Source organism: Schistocerca americana, chromosome X, assembly GCF_021461395.2.
Source record: "Schistocerca americana isolate TAMUIC-IGC-003095 chromosome X, iqSchAmer2.1, whole genome shotgun sequence".
NCBI lineage: Eukaryota > Metazoa > Arthropoda > Insecta > Orthoptera > Acrididae > Schistocerca > Schistocerca americana.
The window spans coordinates 955,548,301-955,567,560 of record NC_060130.1 but is presented as its reverse complement, the minus strand read 5'-3'; the positions used below and the strand labels follow the sequence as shown (position 1 = coordinate 955,567,560).

Below are 19,260 nucleotides of genomic sequence, written 5' to 3'. Positions count from 1 at the left end.
ATTTGTTCATTTTGAACAACAATGAAGTACAATTTCAAACGGTAAATCTGATTAGTAAAAGTTGATTAGGATCACTTCAACCATGTAATAGTGTGTCGAAGCGAGTATCATTTTTAATGATTTTTAATCTTGTATTTTGTGGAAGTTGCTTTTGTCTTTGTGTGTCGATTTTGTGCCACGTGTTTGGTAATCAATGACCCTTCTGGTCCACCAATGCACCACAATAGGCTTTATTTTAACAGTTTGCTTGTTTAATGAGCTATAATTTCTGCGAGAATATCTGTTCTTTCGTGCGCTTTCTACAAAGCGGCACAACAGTTTGAATCGGTCTGCACCACGTGCTCTAGTTCGGTCGTTTGCAAGCAGCAGACGCAGTTAGTATATTCAATCATTATCGCACAACCTCGTGCATTGTTTAAACCTCTGTCCAGAATAGTGCATATGTAGAATCTTAATGCAGATCCCACTGAGATATTTTTATTGTATGAATGCAAAGGAGATGATAGTATCATTGTCTCCCACCTCCGTTTTCTGTGTTTCTTCTTGCTGTAGTTAAATTGTGCTCTGTTACATGCTCACGTAATTCTTACTTAAATGGTTCAAATGGCTCTGAGCACTATGGGACTCAACTGCTGAGGTTATTAGTCCCCTAGAATTTAGAACTACTTAAACCTAACTAACCTAAGGACATCACAAACATCCATGCCCGAGGCAGGATTCGAACCTGCGACCGTAGCGGTCTTGCGGTTCCAGACTGCAGCGCCTTTAACCGCACGGCCACTTCGGCCGGCTCTTACTTAAATATTTCTAGTGAGGCACCAGTTATGTGTGGTTAGGATGTGCAACAAAATATTTAGATACCGTAAATAATCTACGTGAAAGATAAATTCTGTGGTGTTGATCTTACCCACTTACTCCGATTTCCAATCCTGAATTAATCAAGTTGCTTCATGCACGACATGAAGTGCTATTTATCTGGCTACTTAAAGAAATTTGCATACTTGCAGTTAAATTATTAAAGTAATTAAACTAATAATTTTCCAGCTCAGTTTTTTTCTAAATGGTTACGAAGGGCTTGGGCTGGTGGCGACCCAGAATTTCCGAATTTTTGTCTATATTTGTGTGAACGAAGCAGTTAGAAATGCGAGATAACGTATATGGCTCGATGAGAAACGTCGTAAAGATAGTAATACGTTACAATACCACGTTACTTGGTAGTGACACATCATGCGAAAGTTGTTTTCGTCATTAAGTTTTGCCCACCAGCGTACTTTACTAAATTATATTCTCTTGTCTCCACTATTTTTGCTTGTTGAAATTTTCTGAAACAGCAGAGCAATAGACCAAACCGAAGAAGACGTAATTTTTTTCATTACAGAGAAATTATCGATAGTAAAGGCTGTTACTGCGGAAATAACAATAGCTGTTTCATCTCCCTTGACTGCCTATAAGAAGATGACAGAGGTATCACATTCTAATAACTAGTCAACAGGTGCAAAATAAACATGCACATATAATAATATTATTGTTTAAGTTATCTTCTTTAGAGCTAATGCCAATTAATGCACTAGAAACACAGAAGAAATCTCACCTAGATTTGCATGTTATCTCTGTCCGTCCACTCAATCTTTGGCCTTTAGCGCGTCATCTCTCATGTCTTCTAGCTGCAAATCATTTACTTTCCTTTCCGTAGCTGTGTTACGTCCGAAGCAGCAATCATCGCAGCACTAATTAATTAAAACCTTAGAACTGTGTAGATTATAAAGCTTTTTTATTGGACACGACAATTGCTCTTACTTGAGTTATAATTAAGGCCAATTTTCGTTGAATATGTTGCAGAAACTGAAATCTGATGGATACGAAGTGATTTTCCTGGGCATCGGTCTTCCACACCCTAAATTGAGCCCCATATTTGAGGGTCTCACGGCGGATATGGGTTTCTTCACTTCAAAGGACTTCCTCCCTGCAGTTTCCAAGGGAAGTAAACCAGGTCAGTTCTTCATTTCATATTTCTAAACCATACACTGGCTATTATCAAGAGATATATCACAAGTAAAAAAGAACCTTTTGTAACTGCGTCACCTGCTCACATAAGGAGAAACTGAGTGGTGTTCAATTTCAGTACGAGCAATACGACTCCGGATTCAGTAATACCAACCAAATATCTCACCGAAAGATTCTAAAGCTGTAAGAAGTCGCATGAATACATAAAATCAGCATCCGGGAGAACAATGAAATGCCTCTATCTATAATGAGAATTGCGGCGAAGTGGGACACATCTTTCAGAGAGGCCCAATATAAGACACTCGTGGACAAACTGTAGTCTCTGTGACCCCCAGCATTTGGGACGGAAGCTTGAGACCAAAGGAATCCTGAGATGTCGTGCTAAAGTTGCAAACATCATTTTCAGTCAGTTTAAGAATTATGTAAAGATTTTCAACGAACTTACATGGAAACAAACAAAATTCGACCATTTTCTCGTTAAAAGCAGCTGAATAAATTAAGAAAGTTAGTATAGACTGTATAACGATTTTTCTGTTTTGTGTTTCTCTTCCATTACGTTAAAATAAATCGTCGAATTGCCCACACCTGCATTGTTATTTGTGAGTCTTGACTGTTTTTGCTGCTCAGGTAGATCCTGATCCTCACATTTTAATCGTTTGTGCCATTACTGAATGACGTTTTCAGACATGAGTTCTTATACTATCTTTCTTCATCCAGGCATACTCTGCAACACATCGAAGCTTTTCGATATTATTTTGAAACCGTGTACAATCATTCTCAGTGGATATTTACGAAGCCGCATATTTTTAAATCAATACGTATTCTAATATTTTTGCCAAAGTAGCATCATGTCACCTCTATCTAATATTTTTTCACGTGACTGTCAGGTGAATTAAAATGAAAGCGTTTTACATATTTTTATAGAACGGCGAACAGTCAACGAGTTTCACACTTAAGTCGAAAAACTAACTAGCACGTTTTCTGTTTAAGTGCTGACGAATCATAACTGTATCAGTATCCCAGAAGATTGGACGCAGGCTCGGCTCTGCGTCCAGCCTTCTCCCTCTTTTGCAGGAGAGGGCAAAGAGATTTTGCCAGTCATCACTTGTGTGAAGCCACTGAGACCTCGAATAACATCTCTGATCATGTTGTATAACGAAGTAGTGGTCTGCGGGACAAGAGGAACTGTAATAACGTGTTATTAGTTTTTTTAAAGTTGCTTAACAAGCGCACTGGTTTTGTTTTGGTTTTGTTTATTAGCCTGTTTCCTTTCAGCAGAACTGCTGAGCAAAGAGAACGCCATCGCCATGCTTGTGTTGCCTCTGTGGTGGCACGTCGCTACAACTGCGAATTTCATGGCGCGGGGTCGACCTTGAAAATCAATCTGCGCTGGACGACACGCGCTCCAGAGAATAATTACGTTATTAGAACTGCTGTTAAGGCGAGCCCTCGCAGTACAGTTCGGCTCATGGGATACTCAGCTGTCGTGGACAGCAATTCTTTTATAACACAGAACTCCGGCGACTATCGCGGATTTTGAGAGCAAGTCAGTAAGTAAGGCAATTTTTTCTGCTCTATAGGTTGCCAGCACAGACTCAACAATGACATGTCCTCACCTCACTGTTGATCTTGCGCGGTTGCTTTGTTGTTTCAGTGAATAGCTCTATTCACAGTTATTTCAAAGCATTGTATTATGAGCTCTCCGTTGCCCGTACGCACCAAGGAAGAAAGGAAGCGAGTGATTTGTTTTCCGACTTCTAAAGGGGCAAAAACCGCGGAGATTATTCACAGTGTAGCTGCTGTATGGTGACACTGAACGAAAAAAAAATTAGTAGTGGATAAATCGCTTTAAAAAACGACGTGTATCTGTCTACCAAGGAGAGCATTCGGAAGGCCATTCGCATTGAAAATGGACATTGTAAAACCCCAGTTCGTCTAAGCACCTTTAGTTAGCCTTAAACTGGTGTTACTTCTCGTACCCTGAGCAAGCTCACAAAACCTTTTATGAGCGTGGTTAAGCAGCTAAGACTGCAAACCTCAACGAGAAGAAACAGGGTCGCCACCAGTATTTCTCTTCCTAGATTTTCTAGAGCGAACTGGAATTCGTCAGCTAATCTGACTGTTGATTGAATACTTAATACATAGCATTCAACGCGACAAGGGAAGATAATCCACGTACAAAAATTCATTCACACCACACTACACCTAATCAATATAACTACTAATATATCAAGCCCACCTATCGCCAACTAATCCTTTCCGTCGCTCTGTCTGGACCTAGGAAGTTTCGTTCGGTGGGGTAGCTTTAAGATATTCATCTGGAACTACGAATTTCGACTATTTTAGGTTTGAATACTAAATCTTCAGTTAATCTGAAGTGACGTAAATATTTCACTATGAATTTACGTTATGCTCAGTCCCGCCTAACACAATGCTCTAAGCAGAGCGTTCCCTTAACATGGGTACTCACCAGCCGCAGAACGGACAACCACTACTGACCACGCTCCCGGTCTCAACAAAGCCGACGCTATCCCCACCCAACGCCGGAACCAGTCAGAGGCACAGCTTCCTCGACCCCATGGATGGAGTGTCCTCTTTGGGGATGCTACTGTGCCTGGGACGCAGATTTTAGGTGACGGCGAGCTTGCCCACTACTCGAGCCACCCTCTCGGCCTCCTCGACCAACCTGACATAAAGCTTGAAAGGGGGAACGGAGAAACTGAGAGACGGAAAGTTGGCCATCTTACACCAGAGCAGAAAATGATAAATGGAAATGAGCGTTTGGCGTCATTGGGCGGAAGACCCCTTACGGGGCAGGTCCGGCCGCCTTCGTGCAGGTTTTATTACGTTCGACGCCACACTGGACGACCTGCGCGCCGGTGGGGATGAAATGATGATGAAGACAACACAACACCCAGTCCCTGAGCGGAGAAAATCCCCGACCCAGCCGGTAATCGAACCCGGACCCGTAGGACGGCAATTCGTCACGCTGACCACTTTTTTTTTATATATTGTTCGTTGTTCGTCGTTGTGTTTGGTCGTGGCGAACGTCACATTAGATCTGTTCAAATTCGTTTGTTGATCCTTCCACTCACTTATCGGGGCGGTCACCAGAGCAGAAGAGAAGCAGCTTGTGTGTTTTGAAGTTACTGGTAACCGTTATTAGTAGTGGTTGTGGATACGGCTAACAGTAACTTCAAAACACACAATAAACTAATCATTCATTCTCAAGCCATACATACCCACTAACACTCAGACAGGAGGGAACATCTTGTTGTTGTGGTCTTCAGTCCAGAGACTGGTTTGATGCAGCTTTCCATGCTACTCTATCCTGTGCAAGCTTCTTCATCTCCCAGTACCTACTGCAACCTACATCTTTCTGAGTCTGTTTAGTGTATTCATCTCTTGGTCTCCCTCTACGATTTTTACCCTCCACACTGTCCTCCAATACTAAATTGGTGATCCCTTGATGCCTCAGAATATGCCCCACCAACCGATCCCTTCTTCTAGTCAAGTTGTGCCACAGATTTCTCATCTCTCTAATTCTATTCAATACCTCCTCATTAGTTATGTGATCTACCCATCCAATCTTCAGCATTCTTCTGTAGCACCACATTTCGAAAGCTTCTATTCTCTTTTTGTCTAAACTATTTATCGTCCACGTTTCACTTCCATATACGGTTACACTCCATACAAATACTTTCAGAAACGACTTCCTGACACTTAAATCTATACTCGATGTTAACAAATTTCTCTTCTTCAGAAACGCTTTCCTTGCCATTGCCAGTCTACATTTTATATCCTCTCTACTTCGACCATCATCAGTTATTTTGCTCCCCAAATAGCAAAACTCCTTTACTACTTTAAGTGTCTCATTTCCTAATCTGATTCCCGCAGCATCACCCGATTTAATTCGACTACATTCCATTATCCTCGTTTTGCTTTTGTTGATGTTCATCTTGTATCCCCCTTTCAAGACACTGTCCATTCCGTTCAGCTACTCTTCCAGGTCCTTTGCTGCCTCTGACAGAATTACAATGTCATTGGCAAACCTCAAAGTTTTTATTTCTTCTCCATGGATTTTAATTGCTACTCCAAATTTTTGTTTTGTTTCCTTTACTGCTTCCTCAGTATACAGATTGAATAACATCGGGGATAGGCTACAACCCTGTCTCACTACCTTCCCAACCACTGCTTCCCTTTCAAGCCCCTCGGCTCTTATAACTGCAATCTGGTTTCTGTACAAATTGTAAATAGCCTTTCGCTCCCTGTATTTTATCCCTGCCACCTTCATAATTTGAAAGAGAGTATTCCAGTCAACATTGTCAAAAGCTTTCTCTAAGTCTACCAATGCTAGAAACGTGGGTTTGCCTTTCCTTAATCTATTTTCTAAGATAAGTTGTAGGGTCAGTTAATATATATCTACAGAATTTAATTATGACATGAAATTTCTACTTGATCATTGGGTAACGTTCACAAACGGCAACCTACACTGGCGTCAAATATGAACAGTCTCATCTAATGCGTCCTGCTCAGCCTCCTCGAGGGAGTGCGAGGAACATTCAGTGAAATAAGACATGGAAGGTGTGCGTGACACACCGTCACTGGCAATAGCTTTGTGGAGCGACCCATTGAATCGTTTCAACATGAACATCGAGACAGTTGCTCGAAGCATGGAAGAAGGTTGAGAGTACTTAGGAGTCGCGGTAAACATGGCAATATGCCGATGGTGTGTTACAAGCTGGTGGAGCTACGTGTACACAACATGGAATTACAGAATATTGCATATGAATTGAACATTAGCTGCGGTTCAACATTTGCAACCACTCCTGATTCTTCACACCATCGAAAGTTTGTACTCCATGCGTACCACACCAGCTGACACATACAGACAGGATCGTTTGGAAATGTCGTTATCAGTTAAAGGTGTTTTGTACATGAACAAAAAGACTTTCTCAGTCACATATTAACCGATGATGAGACATGACTCAAACATTAAGAATTACAGATAATCGGGAGACGATGATGTGGAAATATCCGTCTTCGCCTAGGGCAAAGAAGTTCAGAAGTGAAGCTTTTGCAGGAAAGTTGAGGATGACAGTGTTTTGGGATATGTAAGAGCCGCTGTTGATGCATTACTCTCCCAAAAATCGATCAGTGAACAGTTACAGCTAATGTGAGCTACTGCGAGATATGAAGTCCAAAATCAAAACGAAGAGGAGAGGGTAGATTTATGAAGGGCTACTGCGAGATATGAAGACCAAAATCAAAACGAAGAGGAGAGGGTAGATTTATGAAGGGGTGATATTCCTACGGGGTAATTCTCGATCTCATACAGATGGGGAAACAATCTGTTGCACTAAAAATCTTGATTTTGTGCTACTGAATCACCCACCGTACAATCCTGATCTATCTCCGAGTGAGATCCACCTTTTTGGTCCGACGAATTAGTTCCTACGTGAATCCAAGATTTCATCGGATGATGAGTTTGTGTAGGCAATACAAAAGTGGATGTGCATGACGCCACAAATTTTTTTACAGGGTGAATTTAGGAACATTGTCAAGAGGTGGGCCAAGAGTTTACAGGTTGAGGGAGATTGTTTGGAAAAATTATGTTATCTGCAGTGATTTTTTCCAAATAAAACGTTTCTTTTTAAACATCGCCTTTACTTTTTGAGTTCTCTTCGTATAACAGCGCACAAATGTTCCACACAGTATAAAATCACTCGTCAGTCTAGTGCTGGATACTAAATACTGATCAAACTCGTGTCCGACCATCCTGATTTAGGTTTTCTGTGATTTCCCTAAATCGCTTCAGGCAAATTCCGGGATCGTTCCTTTGAAACGGCACGGCCGACTTCCTTCCCCATCCTTTCCTAATCCGATGAGACCGACGACCTCACTGTTTGGTCCTCTCCCCCCTCCCAAAACCAACCAACCAATAAATGCTGAGAAGTCATACTACCCCAGCGCACCGCCCATACAAGTACAGGGCTATTACAAATGATTGAAGCGATTTCATAAATTCACTGTAGCTCCATTCATTGACATATGGTCACGACACACTACAGATACGTAGAAAAACTCATAAAGTTTTGTTCGGCTGAAGCCGCACTTCAGGTTTCTGCCGCCAGAGCGCTCGAGAGCGCAGTGAGACAAAATGGCGACAGGAGCCGAGAAAGCGTATGTCGTGCTTGAAATGCACTCACATCAGTCAGTCATAACAGTGCAACGACACTACAGGACGAAGTTCAACAAAGATCCAGCAACTGCTAACTCCATTCGGCGATGGTATGAGCAGTTTAAAGCTTCTGGATGCCTCTATAAGGGGAAATCAACGGGTCGGCCTGCAGTGAGCGAAGAAACGGTTGAACGCGTGCGGGCAAGTTTTACGCGTAGCCCGCGGAAGTCGACGGATAAAGCAAGCATGGAGCTAAACGTACCACAGCCGACGGTTTGGAAAATCTTACGGAAAAGGCTAAAGCAGAAGCCTTACCGTTTACAATTGCTACAAGCCCTGACACTCGATGACAAAGTCAAACGCTTTGAATTTTCAGCGCGGTTGCAACAGCTCATGGAAGAGGATGCGTTCAGTGCGAAACTTGTTTCAGTGATGAAGCAACATTTTTTCTTAATGGTGAAGTGAACAGACACTATGTGCGAATCTGGGCGGTAGAGAATCCTCAAGCATTTGTGCAGCAAATTCGCAATTCACCAAAAGTTAACATGTTTTGTGCAATCTCACGGTTTAAAGTTTACGGCCCCTTTTTCTTCTGCGAAAAAAAAAACGTTACAGGACACGTGTATCTGGACATGCTGGAAAACTGGCTCATGCCACAACTGGAGACCGACAGCGCCGACTTCATCTTTCAACAGGATGGTGCTCCACCGCGCTTCCATCATGATGGTCGGCATTTCTTAAACAAGAGATTGGAAAACCGATGGATCGGTCGTGGTGGAGATCATGATCAGCAATTCGTGTCATGGCCTCCACGCTCTCCCGACTTAACCCCATGCGATTTCTTTCTGTGGGGTTATGTGAAAGATTCAGTGTTTAAACTTCCTCTACCAAGAAACGTGCCAGAACTGCGAGCTCGCATCAACGATGCTTTCGAACTCATTGATGGGGACATGCTGCGCCGAGTGTGGGAGGAACTTGATTATCGGCTTGATGTCTGCCGAATCACTAAAGGGGCACATATCGAACATTTGTGAATGCCTAAAAAAACTTTTTGAGTTTTTGTATGTGTGTGCAAAGCATTGTGAAAATATCTCAAACAATAAAGTTATTGTAGAGCTGTGAAATCGCTTCAATCATTTGTAATAACCCTGTACTTTTACTCACCGCTTGTCACATGGTAAAAAGACTGCCATGCACACTGAACACCACCACTGGGTGCTCGAAGCATGGATGAAGATTGCCAGTAGTTACGAGTCGCGGTAGACATTGTAATATGCCGATGGTGTGATACAAGCTACATGAAATGGGCCACGTCATGCAGCTTTACAGCGTCCCAGATTTTCTCACTAGGGTTAAGGTCATGCGACTTTGGAGTCAGTAGAAACACAGTCATGTCTGAGAAGTGATCTTCAACTTATCTTGAGAAATTTGGCAGTGATGCTCTCTAACTGGTGCCAAAGGCCGGCGGCAGAATGCTGTAGGCGGGAAACGAAAGCACAATATCGATCAGCAGGCTCCTGTTCCGCTCGTCGGTGAGAGACGCTAGCAGCCGATCAGGGACTCCACGGCTTCTCACGCAAACATCGCCTATCCAAGAAAACTTCAGCACCTACTCCTTGGCGTCACCTCATATCTTACTCTACGTAATCGAACCTAGACAACAATTTGTACTATGTCTTGTCAGTCTGGCCAACCTTTTGGCACGTTTTGGAAGTCCAACACTGGTGTTCCTAAGACCATTCTTATCTGCGTGACGTGTGGTGAGCAGACGTGTAAACCTGGGGTGGTGGGTGATCTACCCTATAACATGTTGAGTGTTAGCGTGCCATGATTACTCACCGGTTCTTGTTACTCATCAATGAATTATCGAGTATTTAGCTGCACCGTAGCCCGTCTGTGCGATTGTACGGTCCGTGATGCCCGACTCATTCATCAGCTCCTTTAGATGACGGTGGAACTGCCTAGATGTTGGTGGAACTGCCTAGAGAGGAAGTGCTTCCAAATCACAACATCTGTGCGACCTCTGCAAATGAGTGTCCTACAGTTCAGGCACCAACATCTGTTGTTGTTTTGATCCTGGTTTGACGCAGTTCTCCATGCTCGTCTGTACTGCGCAAGTCACTTCACCTCTGCATAACTACGGCAAACAGTCTATTTGAGCCTGCTTAATGTAGTTGACTTTGGTCCCTCTCCACAATTTTTACCCCCGACACCTCCCTCCATTAACAAATTAGATATTCCTTGATGCCACAGGTTGTTTCCTGTTAACCTACTCTTCTTTTAGACAAATTTTACCCCCGAATCGATTAAGCACATCTTCATAGGTTATCCTTTCTACCCATCTTTTTTTTTATCGTCAGCCTTTTCCTGCAACGACATGTTTGAAACGTACCTATAATCTTCTATTCTCTAATGTTTATCTCCCACGTTTCACTTTCATATAAGGACACACTCCAGACAAGTACTTTCACAAAGCCTTACTAACACATAAATTTATGTTGGATATTAACATTTTTCTCATTTTCAGAGAAGTTTTCCTCACTATTGCCTGTCTACATTTTATACCCTCTTTACTTTTGCCATCGTCAGTGATTTTTGCTGCCCATTGCTAAAACTAGTCTGCTGCCTTTAGTGTCTCATTTCCTAACCTAACTACATCAGTACCACTTGATTTAATTCGACTGCACTACATGACTTGCGAATGGCTTCCAAGTCCTTTGCCATCTGTGCCAGCAATTTGGGTGCATAGATCCTGAGAAATCAGTACCCAGAACAACCATCTCTGGCCGTAATAACGGCCTTGATACGCCTGGGCATTGGGTCAAACAGAGCTTGGAAGGTGTGTACAAGTACAGCTGCCCATGCAGCTTCAACACGATACCACAGTTCATCAAGAGTAGTGGCTGGCGTATTGTGACGAGCCAGTTGCTCGGCCACCATTGACCAGACGTTTTCAATTGGTGAAAGATCTAGAGAATGTGCTGGCCAGGGCAGCAGTCGAACATTTTCTGTATCCAGAAAGGCCCGTACAGGACCTGCAACATGCGGTCGTGCATTATCCTGCTGAAATGTAGGATTTCGCAGGGATCGAATGAGGGGTAGAGCCACGGGTCGTAACACATCTGATATGTAACGTCCACTGTTCAATGTGCCGTCAATGCGAACAAGAGATGACCGAGACGTGTAACCAATGGCACCCCATACCATCACGCCAGCTGATACGCCAGTATGGCGATGACAAATACACGCTTCCAATGTGCGTTCACGGCGATGTCGCCAAACACGGATGCGACCATCATGATGCTGTAAACAGAACCTGGATTCATCCGAAAAAATGACGTTTTGCTATTCGTGCACCCAGGTTCGTCGTTGAGTACACCATCGCAGGCGCTCCTGTCTGTGATGCAGCGTCAGGGGTAACCGCAGCCATGGTCTCCGAGCTGATAGTCCGTGCTTCTGCAAACGTCGTCAAACTGTTCGTGCAGATGGTTGTTGTCTTGCAAACGTCCCCATCTGTTGACCCAGGGATCGAGACGTGGCTGCACGATCCGTTACAGCCATGCGGATAAGATGCCTGTCATCTCCTCTGCTAGTGATACGAGGCCGTTGGGATCCAGCACGGCGTTCCGTATTACCCTCCTGAACCCACCGATTCCATATTCTGCAAACAGTCATTGGATCTCGACCAGCGCGAGCAGCAATGTCGCGATACGATAAACCGCAATCGCGATAGGCTACAATCCGACCTTTATCAAAGTCGGAAACGTGATGGTACGCATTTCTCCTCCTTACACGAGGCATCACAACAACGTTTCGCCAGGCAACGCCGGTCAACTGCTGTTTGTGTATGAGAAATGGGTTGGAAACTTTCCTCTTGTCAGCACGTTGTAGGTGTCGCCACCGGCGCCAACCTTGTGTGAATGCTCTGAAAAGCTAATCATTTGCATATCACAGCATCTTCTTCCTGTCGGTTAAATTTCGCGTCTGTAGCACCTCATCTTCGTGGTGTAGCAATTTTAATGGCCAGTAGTGTTTGTACCAGACTGGGACATCAACGAAGAACCTTTCTCCTCATGGGTAACACTCTTAGCGACTGAGCATACGCAGGCACGACTTCCGCCAGTACCTCTCTCCTACTTTACAAACTGTCAGATCTGTCGATCTAGCGATAAAGCGCGTGCCTGGAAATTCAGCGATCGCGGGGTCGAATCGTAGTTGGACCACGGAAAATTTTAGTTGGCCCTTGGCCTTCAGCTCGCAACAATTTGAGGAGTCGCCAGGAACGAGACATGGTTTGTATTTAATGTTGTTCCCCTTCCCCCGAATGGGTAACTTGTGTGGATCAGGGATACACAAGCAGCTGAAGTGGCGTTCAATTGAAAGACTTGCATCCGACCATTGAGATACACTTTCCAAACTTTGCATAGCAGCGATATCACTCTTCCTGTGCTCGACTGCAACACCGATGACCAGTGGAAGAGGAGACTAGGACCAGTCACGTGACATGCCGAACTGTTGCACACTCTGTGCTGGGAGGAGAGCTGCTCCCCAGTACAGTGATCAGTGCACTCGCTCCTTTACTCACCCTCGCTGGCCGTTGCAGGAATGTGCTGCCAGGGAGCGCGCCTGCCGGAGCTGCGGGGCGTGGTGACGGTGCTGGGCGCCGGAGACACAGCCTTCGACTGCGCCACCTCCGCCCTGCGCTGCGGCGCCCGCAAGGTCTTCGTCGTCTTTCGAAAGGGCTTCCGCAACATCCGAGCCGTGCCCGAAGAGGTAAGTCCGATCACAATTTCCTACCTTGTACTTAAAAACGAACACCGATTGGGAAACTGTCGATTATTGATTGGTGGAATAAATAGTTTTAGATCTTTATGACTCAGTACACGCTACGGAACCAACATTCTCCAGACACCCGCTGAAAACGCAGCGTATGCACCTGAGAGTCTGTAACAGCAGGAACAACACGTCAACATCATCGGCTCTGAGCACTATGGGACTTAACTTCTGAAGTCATCAGTCCCCTAGAACTTAGAACTACTTAAACCTAACTAACCTAAGGACAGCACACACAGCCGTGCCCGAGGCAGGATTCGAACCTGCGACCGTAGCGGTCGCGCGGTTCCAGACTGTAGCGCCTAGAACCGCTCGGCCACCCCAGCCGGCAATATATCCACAAATAGTGGTGTACCACCAGCGTGAGGACAGTGATCATAAAAATATTCTAGCCGACAGGAACTAAGAAGAGTGCCAAGCTTGTCAATGACAAACGGTTTCAAAACCGACGGGAGTTGCTGCTCTCGGTGAATACAGGGCCAACTTAACCAATTCCCAAGCGAACACTGCAGAGGGAACAGCATGCAATGGTCAGCTGGTGTCACATACCTAACAAACGACCTCTGATCGTAGCAGCACATAAAGCTGCAATTCTTCAACGGAACAATCAACGCAGAAACTAGATAGCAATTTGCTGGAGGAGTGTAATATGGTCCGAATTAGCCTTTTTTCAAATGATGCAAGACGTCGAGTGCACAAATGATGCAGTGAGAATATGATTGCAGAAGCTGAAACCTCGTTCATTCTGTTAGAAAAATTTCATGGAAGGTGCTCCGAATAAACTACCGCCGCAAATAAATCAAAACCTGACGTGAAAATTATGTTTTCTTCCACAGCAGCCGGCCGGAGTGGCCGAGCGGTTCTAGGCGCTACAGTCTGGAACCGCGCGACCGCTACGGTCGCAGATTCGAATCCTGCCTCGGGCATGGATGTGTGTGATGTCTTTAGGCTAGATAGCTTTAAGTAGTTCTAAGTTCTAGGGGACTGATGACCTCAGATGTTAAGTACCATAGTGCTCAGAGCCATTTGAACCATTTCCACAGCATGAAAACATTCTTTGTGTCTTTCGAACTAAGCACATCAGAAAAAAAATTAGTCACCACCAGTAGACATGACGCTATCACCGTGTAACAGTGTCTCTAGACTTGATAATGTCCTCAGTTCGGCGAGGAAGAGATCCATGAGACTTTTTTCAGGTATGCCACATCCAACGGAACCCGCTCTTTGGCGATTAGATCCTTTAGATCAAATTGCGGTGATGTTTATTGCTACGTTTCACAAGATGTTCCAGGTAGTCACAGACTAAGATCGCGTGATTTGGAGGTTGCGATGGAGTGCCTGAGTGTTCGTCAAGTTAGGAATATACAGGGTGCGTTCCATAAGTAATGCGACCAAATTCATAAAAAATCATTTATTGAATATATTTGTTCAAATAATCAAAAATTTTCAAAATAGCACCCTCTTGCTTCGATACACTTCTGGAGGCGGTGTTTCCATGCCTGAAAGGCATCCTGGAATGCCTTTTCCGGAATGTCCTTTAGAGCTGATGTAACATGCACCTGGATGCTTTCAATCGTGTCGCATTGTTTTCCTTTAATGACTCCTTTTAACCGAGGAAACAAAAACGAGTCAGCGGGAGCCAGGTCAGAACTGTAGGGACGCTGGGGAACCAATGGGGTCTTGATCCTGGCCAGGAAGTCGTTGACAATGAAGGCGCTGTGACTCGGCGCGTTGTCGTGGTGAACTTTCGACGTGTCCTTGACGATGCTTCGGCAGCGCGAGACCCTCGTTTTCAGTCTTTTGAGCACTTCCAAGAAGAAAGCTGAGCTCACTGTAGTCCCGGTAGGTACGAATTCGTGGTGGACAATGTCTCTGACGTCAAAGAAGACAATGAGCATGGTTTTGATCCTGGACTTGCTCATGCGTGCCTTCTTGGGACGGGGCGACGATGGGGTGTGCCACTCTGAACTCTGCCTTTTTGTCTCAGGGTCGTACTCAAAAATCCACGACTCATCGCAAGTGATAACTGAGTTTAAAAAAAATGAGGTTCATTTTCACACATTTCCAACAATTCTCCGCACCGAAGCACTCGCATGTGCTCGTGTTCGTCGGTCAACACTTTTGGGACGAGTTTGGCACACGCCTTCCTCATGTTCAAATCTTCAAAAATGGTTCAGATGGCTCTATGGGACTTAACATCTGAGGTCATCAGTCCCCTAGAACTTAGAACTACTTAAACCTAACTAACCTAAGGACATCACATACATCCATGCCCGAGGCAGGATTCGAACCTGCGACCATACCGGTCGCGCGGTTCCAGACTGAAGCGCCTAGAACCGCTCGGCCACCACGGCCGGCTCAAATCTTCGGTTACAATGCGGAAAATGGTTGTTTTTCACATGTTTAGAGTTTGTGCTATCAATTGAAGGCTCAGCCGTCTGTCAGAGTTCAAACAATCGCGCATACGCGCCACATTTTCGTCGACTCGTGCGGTTGATGGCCGTCCACTGCGAGGTTCGTCGGTGATCTTCTCTCGGCCCTCCATGAACGACTTGTGTCATCGGAAAACTTGTGATTTGGGCAAGCAATCATTCCCAAAGGCATGGTGAAGTAATGGAAACGTTTCGGTGGCGGACTTCCCTAGTTTAACGCAAAATTTGAAAGCGTACCGTTGCTCTACAGAATGATCCATTGTGCCGTGTTACACGGGGTTGACGCAAACGCACGTCCTGACTTTCCGGCAGCTCGTAGCCGAATGAAGCTGACACCCCCCCCCCCCCCCTCCTACCACTTAGCACAGCCGGTTACAACACGCTGTGGTGTACCGTTGCGTCAGAAAAAATTGGTCGCATTACTTATGGAGTGCACTGTGTATGTTTGTTGTTGTTATGTTAAAAGACTGGAGTGTCCACTGCTTACTCATAATGAAGATGGAAAAAAAAGGCAACACTTGGTCACCGAGAATGCTGAAATAAGCATCCTGGTTCATGGTCATGATAACCTGAAGAAATGGGCCCAAATCACGGAACGAAAAACGCCTCCCTGACCTACAAACTGAGACATCTCGCTGCATCATCTGTGCATTCGACGCCTTGGATCATTTGAAAAAAGGCTAATTCGGACCATATTACACTCCTCTAGCAAATTGCTATCCAGTTTCTGCGTTGATTGTTCCGTTGAAGAATTGCAGCTTTATGTGCTGTTACGATCAGTGGTCATTTGTTAGATATGTGACGCCAGCTGTCCAGTGCACGCTGTTCCCTCTGCAGTGTTCGCTTGGGAATTGGCTTAGTTGGCCCTGTATTCACCGAGAGCGGCAATTCCTGTCGGTTTTGAAACCGATTGTCATTGATAAGCTTGGCACTCTTCTTAGTTCCTGTCGGCTAGAATATTTTTATGATAACTGTCTTCACACTTTGTACATGGCTGTGAGTGGTACACCACTATTTGTGGATATATTGGACAGTCTGCGATGATACACCAATAATTCGGGCAGCTTCAACCACGGCATGATCATGGGTACGTCATATATGGCAGTTGCTCTCTGCCTTTATCTTACGTCTCTATCTCGACCCATCTTGCACTGACTCCTTACAGTCGACTGGCACATATGCACCACTTCACTACCATGACTTGTCGTCAGCGGTGAAGCGTCACATTCTGGCCTATCCATAACCACACAAATGCCGAGCAAAAGGTACTGATGATGAGGTCCCATACTCGGAGGAGCATAGGAGACGATGCGGGAGGGCCGCACCGCCGACTAGGCAAGGTCCTAGCGGAGGTGGTTTGCCATTGCCTTCCTCCAACCGTAATGGGGATGAATGATGATGATGATGATGAAGACGACACAACAACACCCAGTCATCTCGAGACAGGGAAAAATCCCTGCCCCGCCGGGAATCGAACCCGGGACCTCGTGCGCGGGAAGCGAGAACGCTTCCGCAAGACTATGAGCTGCGTACAAAGTGAGTATTGAGTGGTTCTAAATCCGTAAATGCCCTCCCAGATGTGTTCAGTAGGAATGAGCTCAGATTAGATTAGATTAATACTAGTTCCATGGATCATGAATACGATATTTCGTAATGATGTGGAACGAGTCGAATTTTCCAATACATGACATAATTAGGTTAATTTAACAACATACTTAAGTTAATATAACAACTTTATTTTTTTTGTGTTTTTTTATTTTTATTTTTTTATTTTTTTTATTTTTTTAATGTTTTTTTTTCTTAATTTATATCTAAAAATTCCTCTATGGAGTAGAAGGAGTTGTCATTCAGAAATTCTTTTAATTTCTTCTTAAATACTTGTTGGTTATCTGTCAGACTTTTGATACTATTTGGTAAGTGACCAAAGACTTTAGTGCCAGTATAATTCACCCCTTTCTGTGCCAAAGTTAGATTTAGTCTTGAATAGTGAAGATCGTCCTTTCTCCTAGTATTGTAGTTATGCACACTGCTATTACTTTTGAATTGGGTTTGGTTGTTAATAACAAATTTCATAAGAGAGTATATATACTGAGAAGCTACTGTGAATATCCCTAGATCCTTAAATAAATGTCTGCAGGATGATCTTGGGTGGACTCCAGCTATTATTCTGATTACACGCTTCTGTGCAATAAATACTTTATTCTTCAGTGATGAATTACCCCAAAATATGATGCCATATGAAAGCAATGAGTGAAATTAGGCGTAGTAAGCTAATTTACTAAGATGTTTATCACCAAAATTTGCAATGACCCTTATTGCATAAGTAGCTGAACTCAAACGTTTCAGCAGATCATCAATGTGTTTCTTCCAATTTAATCTCTCATCAATGGACATACCTAAAAATTTGGAATATTCTACCTTAGCTATATGCTTCTGATTAAGGTCTATATTTATTAATGGCGTCATACCATTCACTGTACGGAACTGTATGTACTGTGTCTTATCAAAATTCAGTGAGAGTCCGTTTACAAGGAACCACTTAGTAATTTTCTGAAAGACAGTATTGACAATTTCATCAGTTAATTCTTGTTTCTCAGGTGTGATTACTATACTTGTATCATCAGCAAAGAGAACTAACTTTGCCTCTTCATGAATATAGAATGGCAAGTCATTAATATATAATAAGAACAACAAAGGACCCAAGACTGACCCTTGTGGAACCCCATTCTTGATAGTTCCCCAGTTTGAGGAATGTGCTGATCTTTGCATGTTACGAGAACTACTTATTTCAACTTTCTGCACTCTTCCAGTTAGGTACGAATTAAACCATTTGTGCACTGTCCCACTCATGCCACAATACTTGAGCTTGTCTAGCAGAATTTCATGATTTACACAGTCAAAAGCCTTTGAGAGATCACAAAAAATCCCAATGGGAGGTGTTCGGTTATTCAGATCATTCAAAATTTGACTGGTGAAAGCATATATGGCATTTTCTGTTGAAAAACCTTTCTGGAAACCAAACTGACATTTTGTTAGTACTTCATTTTTACAGATATGTGAAGCACTCAAGTGATCTGGGGTGCCACACAAGCAAACTCAATAAACGGAAAGCGCATCAAAGCATTCTTCCTACGGTAAAAATAGCAGGAACCTCATTTCAACTCACGTAAACGTTCCCCACGCGAGAAGAATTCCGTCAATTTCCTTTACAGTGCACTGTTGGGGAACTAGATGAATCGCCTCTTGTGGTCGTCAATGAACTTCCATTCGTCTGCGTGTATCGCAGATCATCAGTCTAGACGATGGTCCGCCCAGCTCCGAGCGCCCAGTAGCGGTATTCTAAATCATGCTAGTCTCTACGGTCTGCAACGTGTGGTAAGCGGAGGTATCTCATAGCATGTAGATGGTTCGGGACGAAACCGCTGCGCACCACTTTATGTTGCCCAACAAAGACATGTGCAGTGATTGTTTGCACTGTGGTCCGTGTATTCGCTGTTATAACCCGAGATATTCGAAGACGATACACATCATACACAAAGTCTGGCGACATCTCAGTCGCGAACCACGCCGAACCACAATGGTGTGCAAAACTTGGGGACAAAAATTTCGCATCATGTCTCAATGCCAAGCAACATAGCTCAATAAAACTTGAACCTTGCGTAGAAATAACTGCTACAGTACAATATACACTACTAGCCATTAAAATTGATACACCACGAAGATGACGTGCTACACACGCGAAATTTAACCGACAGGAAGAAGATGCTGTGATATGCAAATGATTAGCTTTTCAGAGCATTCACACAAGGT

General features: G+C 44.1%; 1 protein-coding gene across 2 annotated transcripts in view; it reads left to right on the top strand.

The window, feature by feature from the left end:
* LOC124555242 (dihydropyrimidine dehydrogenase [NADP(+)]) overlaps window positions 1-19,260 on the top strand; it is a 285,759-nt gene that overhangs the window by 132,687 nt on the left and 133,812 nt on the right. For both annotated transcript variants that reach the window (XR_006968528.1, XM_047129102.1), the window contains exons 7-8: window positions 1,840-1,990; window positions 12,789-12,958. Coding sequence is in view for 1 of the 2 variants with exons in the window: in XM_047129102.1 (XP_046985058.1) it covers window positions 1,840-1,990; window positions 12,789-12,958 (321 nt within the window). In the remaining variant the exon portion in view is untranslated. The remainder of the gene's footprint in view (window positions 1-1,839; window positions 1,991-12,788; window positions 12,959-19,260) is intronic.